At 31.3% G+C, this 6,706-nt stretch overlaps 1 protein-coding gene across 1 annotated transcript; it reads left to right on the forward strand.

Moving 5' to 3' along the window:
* Window positions 1-1,538: 1,538 nt before the first annotated feature.
* LOC111299960 (MRG family protein) lies at window positions 1,539-6,632 on the forward strand. The gene is made up of 10 exons (XM_089747890.1): window positions 1,539-1,768; window positions 2,115-2,172; window positions 2,894-3,082; window positions 3,435-3,470; window positions 4,119-4,159; window positions 4,297-4,398; window positions 4,750-4,829; window positions 4,977-5,146; window positions 5,578-5,662; window positions 6,174-6,632. The coding sequence occupies exons 1-10, from the start codon at window positions 1,631-1,633 to the stop codon at window positions 6,262-6,264; spliced, it is 990 nt and encodes a 329-aa protein (XP_089604016.1). The 5' UTR covers window positions 1,539-1,630; the 3' UTR covers window positions 6,265-6,632.
* Window positions 6,633-6,706: the final 74 nt, after the last annotated feature.

Consider the following 6,706-nt stretch of genomic DNA (forward strand, 5'->3'; position numbering starts at 1 on the left):
TCACCGAAAGTTCTGATATGATGATGACTTGAATAGTGAAAAATAATTTTAATCTAGGGTTGTAAAATACACATATATACAAATGTATAAATGAGTTTAAAGCTTAAAAGATATATCTAAAAATAAAGCTTAACCTTATAAGTCAACTAGATATAATATACACTTTAACTATAATAACCAATTTCACTTCCACTGTGATTTTAATTCTTATCAGAGCTAATATTACCATCCATTTATATGAATTCTTATATTAATATAGAAATATTAAATTTGAAAGTAGTAAGTTTTAAGTTGTAAATATCAATTTTTTTATTTGAAGATTATTGAAGATTAAAACTCCCCGTAATTGCAATGAATGATTCAATATTTTACCAAGTTACGCCAACCCTACATCGCTAAGCAATTGTGTCTTTCGACCAAGGTTAAGATATACATACATACATACATATATATATATATATATCAGAGAAAAAGCCACTTAATGTGAGGAATCTTGTGAAAAAGGAAACAAAAGAAAACCTAGGAATTTCTTCCTCCAGGATTAGAAGGTCGGGATCGGTGATTCTGATGTTGCAATTTTCTCATATTATGAATTAATACAATTAATTAATATAAATTTAGATAAATTAATGCCGAATTATGAGTAATTATAATAATAATACATTATGATATATCTAAATATTTAATATAATTTTTGTTAAGTATAATTTGATTTAATTATATATTTGGATTCATATACATCAATTTTGACCAATGTATTAATGGAAGATCATACCCTCACTTCTATATATATATATATATATAAAATAAATTCATTAATTTCATAACTTCAATTTATGAAAATAAAATACAATTCTCTCTACTTTTCTTACGCAGGTCACCATTTGGAATCCAAAAAATTGTCACAGAGAAACACATGACAGCAGCATCTCATATGTGTACTCTGATTAAACGATATTGAACTTTTGTCAGTATTGAAGTCAATTTTAATTTCAATTATATATATATTTGTTAATGATTTGGTAAGGTTTGATCACATCCATTATATATTTCTAGCATAATTCATTGATCTATTTTAAAAGGAAAGAAATTTAAGGGCTTAAGACTTGTTCAAAAACTATTTTTTAATTTATTAAAAATTATCATATTCGTATTTTAATATATAAAAAGTTTAGAAAAATATTAAGAGATTTAACCATTGGCTTTTATTAAGTAGACCATGATAATTTTTATAATTTATTAAAAAGTAGGATTTTAATTCAATTTTTAGTAAAAAAGAACCATGAATTTGAATCATAATTATTTTAAGCCAAAAAATTTTATTATAATAAATATTAAATAAATTAAATTTTAATTGATACTTCTAATTTTGACAAAATAAACAAAAGTTCTATCGCACGTACTTTCAAACTTGGGGTAAAACTGAAAAGATTTTTTGCTTTTCAAACTAAAACTTTGGGTGTAAAAAACGAAAGTGGTAGCAGTAAATCAGTAAAATGCAGGTCGGTAAGGTCCAAAATAGCAGTAAATACTAAAAAGTGAAAAGCAGTGCTTCAGTCAGAAACAGATCAGCTCTTTCCCCGTTCTTTCTGTCAGCCGGGAAAATCGGAAAAATAAATCAGAAAAAAAAATGGGAAGCTCGTCGAAGGAGGAGACGGCAACCGACGCCGATACATCGAGCGAAGACACCCCTCCCTCCAATTCCAACCACTTCTCTGAGGGCGAACGTGTCCTCGCCTATCACGGCCCTCGTATCTACGAAGCCAAGGCATAGTCTCTCTCTCTCTCTCTCTCTAAATTTTTTCCTCTTTGCACATTTTACCTTATTTCATTTCCTTCTTTGTTTGGCTCATTGTTGGACTTCGCCGGTGCTTTAAACTGAATAATTCCGTCGTTTAGCTTTCAAATTTTCATGTTTATCGATTCGCTTGAAATTATTTTTTTTTTAAATATGATATTTATGCCCCTTTTTGGTTGCTGATTCAAGTAATCCTACACCAAAAGTAAATTGAGTGGTTTCTTTAGGTCACTGTAGTCCACAATTTAGAGCATTTAGGGATTGATTGGTGAAATTAGGGTTTATGCAGTTGATGAATTTTGATTTTACATTTCAGGTTCAAAAGGCAGAGCTTCGGATTAAAGAATGGAAATACTTTGTTCATTACCTTGTAAGTCTACTTGCCTTAACTTTACCTTAATTTTCGATATATACGTACATATATATACAGACACACACACACGTGCATATATATATATATATGAATGTCTATATGATGCTTAATCTAGTTGCGATGTTAATTATGTAGGATAACCTGAACATTACTTGTTTATCGTATTAAGAGATATCTGTTTTGCTGTTTTGCAGGGTTGGAATAAAAAGTGAGTATGTCTTCAGTAATATGCTCTCAGCTGAATCTAAGTTACTGCCTTATTTTTGCATTTCATTTGGTTTATCACGTGAATTTTCTGATTGTTGATCTGCATCTTAGATTTTTAACTTGAACGGTGTCCATGTAAAATTTATTGTAAAGTTACTCCTCTGAAAACTTGTCCCTTTAAACACTAGAAGTCTAGAACATTCCTTTTTATAATGTATATAAATTTTAAGCTGAATTATTCTTTCAAGTCAAGGTAGGCAATAGGCATTCATCAAATTAAATTTAGGATCCTGTCGTATATTTGAGCTAAAATATTTATTTAATCACTTATTATCCTCATTTTCCCTTAAATCAAGAGAAATAGTGTTTTATTTTATTTAAACTTTGCATATTTTTTGTTCTTACATTATTTTGTGGGTTATGTTATTATGAAATCCTGAAAGGTAATGCAGAACTTTATATATTACCAGTAAATGTTTGCTTTCATTGATTTATAAATCCCCTTTCCCAAAAAGGGAAACAGAAATCATTACTATGGCTTGGACATCTTGCCAACAGTTGGGACGAATGGGTAGGTGCTGATCGGCTGATGAAACATACTGAAGAGAATGTCATGAAGCAGCAAGCCCTAGACAAAAAACAGGGTGTTGACAAAAGTTCAAAGTCAGGACGTTCAAGTCAGACCAAGCCAAAAAGCTCTACTGGTTAGTTTAACTCTTTCGACTTATTGGCTTGTTTATTAATATCCTAAATACTTTTGGTCATATTCTGTGTGCATTTATTTGGTTCATATAAGTATGGTTGCCCATTAGAGATCCTTTTTTTTTATTTTTTTATTTGGGGTAAGTGGAAGCATTCCCCCTTCATAAGTGTATGGGTGCTGCCATGATTTTCATCTAGATTCTATTGTTGTTCCCCAATAGATAAGACCTTTTAATTTTTCCAGTGCCTTAACTTCTAGCAAGTGGCAAGTTTTGATCTAATTTATAGTTGTTATTATTGTTTGTCTTCATTCCCTAATTAATCCTATCTAATGATCTGCTTTTATTTTTCTAGATGCAAAAGCGGATAAAGAGGAGCTGAAGAACACTGGTAAGCTTATTTTACTTTTATTTTCTTTTCGTATTCTTCCGTCTTTATAATTGATTTTCTTTCATTTGTGGAATAACTATTCTTTATCATCAGTATATTCCTATCCTATTGTAAGGGGGTCCTATCAAACACTTTTCTTGATTCTAATATTCTTGAGTGATTTTTAGCTCCTGAATTAAGTTTGATTTTAGCTTTCAGTTAATGAAGTTGTGCAGAGGTTGTATTGAACCTTCAGCAAATCTTAAGTTAAATGCGGCATTTAGTTCAATGTTGTCTAAAGTTAAGAGTTGTATTGGCATTCTATGGAGATTGAATTATGTGTTTTTAATAGCATTTGTTTATTGATATTTCCTTGTTAACATATTAGAATCAATTTTAACTAGCCAGAGTTCTGCCAAAAGGAGAAAAAAGAAAAAGAATCCTCTTTGGCTATTGCAGTTTTGTTAATGGCCTCATTCACTATACTCATTATTTTGCATTCATATGCAATACATAAATGGAGTCAACCATTGATTCCTGATGGTCTGCTTTGGCATTCCATTAGTTCAATTATTTTGCATATTGTCAACCTTTTCTTAAGTAATATTGTGACTGCTTGCTAAGACATTAACCTTTCTATTGGAAGTTAATTTTTTATACTTATTGCAGCTGCAAAAGGGAAGAAGAGAAAAAGCGACTCAGGTGTTGAGGTCTGGTTTTTATATGATTAATTACAGCTGTTTAAGAAATCATTTGTTCTTTTTTTTTTTTTTCTTATTTCTAGTTTATATCCATCGGTTCTTACCCTCTCTTTTTGTTTTTCAAAATGTGTTTTAATAATTGTTAGAAGGACAACTCATCCATGGAAAAGCTTGTCAAGATCCAAATTCCATCAACCCTAAAGAAGCAGCTGGTTGATGATTGGGAATTTGTTACTCAACAGGATAAGGTGCATGAACTGTTTGAATAACTTTTGGATTAACTTTTCTCTTATTATACTATTTTTTGCTTGATGATTTAACTTGAATGAGAGTAACTATAGAAGTAATAATTGCATTGATAATAATGTTGTCATTTATTTGTCAGTTATTGCAATAAGGTTTTTGTAGCCTTTACATGAAATTTCTGAAGCCTTGATCTTGTGTACAACTTAAAACTCAACAAAACTCATGCAATTCAATCATTTTGATTATATTGTCTCATGCTTTTTTATTGAATATAGTTAGGGTACCATTTAATGATACTTATGGCTGGTACACTAATAAACTGATTTGGCGGTAATAATCCATTTTTTCTGCAGCTTGTTAAACTTCCTCGATCACCAAATGTTGATGATATTTTGACAAAGTACCTTGAAAACAGGTCCAAGAAGGATGGCATGTAAGTATATTTTTAAGCCATTCACACGTTCCTGAAACAATCATGATAAATTATGCTGTAACTTGCTTTTGAATAATTAGTTTCCAACTTTGACAATAATTAATTTGTTCCTAGAGTTGGTGACATAGACTTTTTTCTTGGCTACAGAATGACTGATTCAATTGGAGAAATCTTGAAGGGAATTCGCTGTTACTTCGACAAAGCTTTGCCTGTGATGCTTCTTTATAAAAAAGAGCGCCAACAATACCATGAAGTAGTCCTCGATGATGTCTCTCCATCAACCATATATGGTGCTGAGCATTTACTACGCCTCTTTGGTATGGCCATCTGTCAGACTTACACTTTTGAATGCATCAATATACTTTCGTCTTTGATGCAGTTTTGAAGATTATGTTTTGCCTAAATTGTCACTGCAGGCATTTCTTTTAGCTTTGTTCTTATTTATGTATAAAGCATTTTATTGATCTCTAGAAGCCTACCCTAAAATCCAGGTTTAACCCATGGGTGACACAATTGCCTAACGAAATTGTTCATGGAATTAGGATTCATCATTGTTGGTTGCACGGCATATCAGTTGTTATATCTATTTGTGGATACAATCAAGTCCCGTGGGCTTGTTTTGGTGACATCACCTTGGGACATGTGTCAATGTGTTTGTGTATCTTAATTTTAATAATCATCCATGATATTGATACTTTGCAAATCTTAGAAGTCCTGCAATACTAATAATGTGTTCTTGTCTTTGCAGTCAAGTTTCCTGAGCTATTGGCATATGTGAATATTGAAGAGGAAACATTAACCAGCTTGCAACAGAAGTTAATGGATTTTCTCAAGTATCAACTCTCCTCATTGATTTTATCTTATGCTATTTAGAAAGCATTCAATTTTTTAAACTCTGATTTAAATTCAGTGAAGGAGATAAACATTTGCATCATTATTATCACTCTAACCATAGCTTCTATTTAGAACATATAATTATAATTGTTTCTTATCTATTTTGCATCCTCTTGTAAACTATTGTGCCTCTTCTATCCAAATCATTTCTGCTTTACTCTGACACTTTTGTTGTTATGGATGAGTATAATATACTCTCTGCCTTTTTTTTTTTTTGTTAACATATGCATGTTCTCCGACTACATCTTTCAAGAGTTTCTTTTCATTGGTGTGTATATACAATCTAACCTAATTTGTTTATAAAACACATAACATTGGCACACATACACTGCCATGAGCAACCGCTGACATTGAATTTCTGCTGTTTTAGTTCTCTATGGAATTGATTCAAATTTCCCCTTAAATTCATTATATTTTAAAATTTAAAAATATTTCTTATATAAAATGCAGGTTTCTGCAGAAGAACCAGAGCACCTATTTTCTATCTGCATACGATGGATCTAGAGGTTCAGAAGGTAAAGGGAAAGGGAAAGATGACTAGACAGCAATCGAGAACTTTTCTACCATCTCCTTTATCAAAATTTTAGTGGCAGAACTCGATGATTGGCTGGAATGCTGTCCTTTGCTTTGATATGGACAAGCATAAAATTGTTGTATTGCTATTCTTTGTTTTACACCTTTTTTTTTCCCTTTCCAGGAAAGGTGACACTAGTCGGATGTATTTTGTACAATGACAAAGGGAAGTCGCCGTAGCCTTTATTTTTTGGGTTAGTGAATGTTATAGGTGTAACAAAATTCCGTTCTGATACGTTCGTCTTCTGGTGTGATTAAGATTCTAACATTCTGAAAGTCTCAGAAACTACTAGATCTTAATTCCTTCAATGTTAATTGTTACCTATATTTGCTTAATCATGTAGGCGATGGTGAATGATTGGACGTGGATTCTGGTATTTGTTAATGCCTCGAATGATGTCGACTTTGCA

The sequence above is a fragment of the Durio zibethinus genome, chromosome 18, assembly GCF_047325235.1.
Source record: "Durio zibethinus cultivar Kanyao isolate XHJ-2024 chromosome 18, ASM4732523v1, whole genome shotgun sequence".
In the NCBI taxonomy this organism is placed as follows: domain Eukaryota; kingdom Viridiplantae; phylum Streptophyta; class Magnoliopsida; order Malvales; family Malvaceae; genus Durio; species Durio zibethinus.

Excerpts from the sequence above, each read along its gene's own strand:
- LOC111299960 (XM_089747890.1), top strand. The coding sequence starts at position 1,631 with ATGGGAAGCTCGTCGAAGGAGGAGACGGCAACCGACGCCGATACATCG. Across the intron at positions 1,769-2,114 it reads CTCGTATCTACGAAGCCAAG|GTTCAAAAGGCAGAGCTTCG; the intron begins GCATAGTCTCTC and ends TTTACATTTCAG. Across the intron at positions 2,173-2,893 it reads CTTTGTTCATTACCTTGTAA|GGAAACAGAAATCATTACTA; the intron begins GTCTACTTGCCT and ends TTTCCCAAAAAG.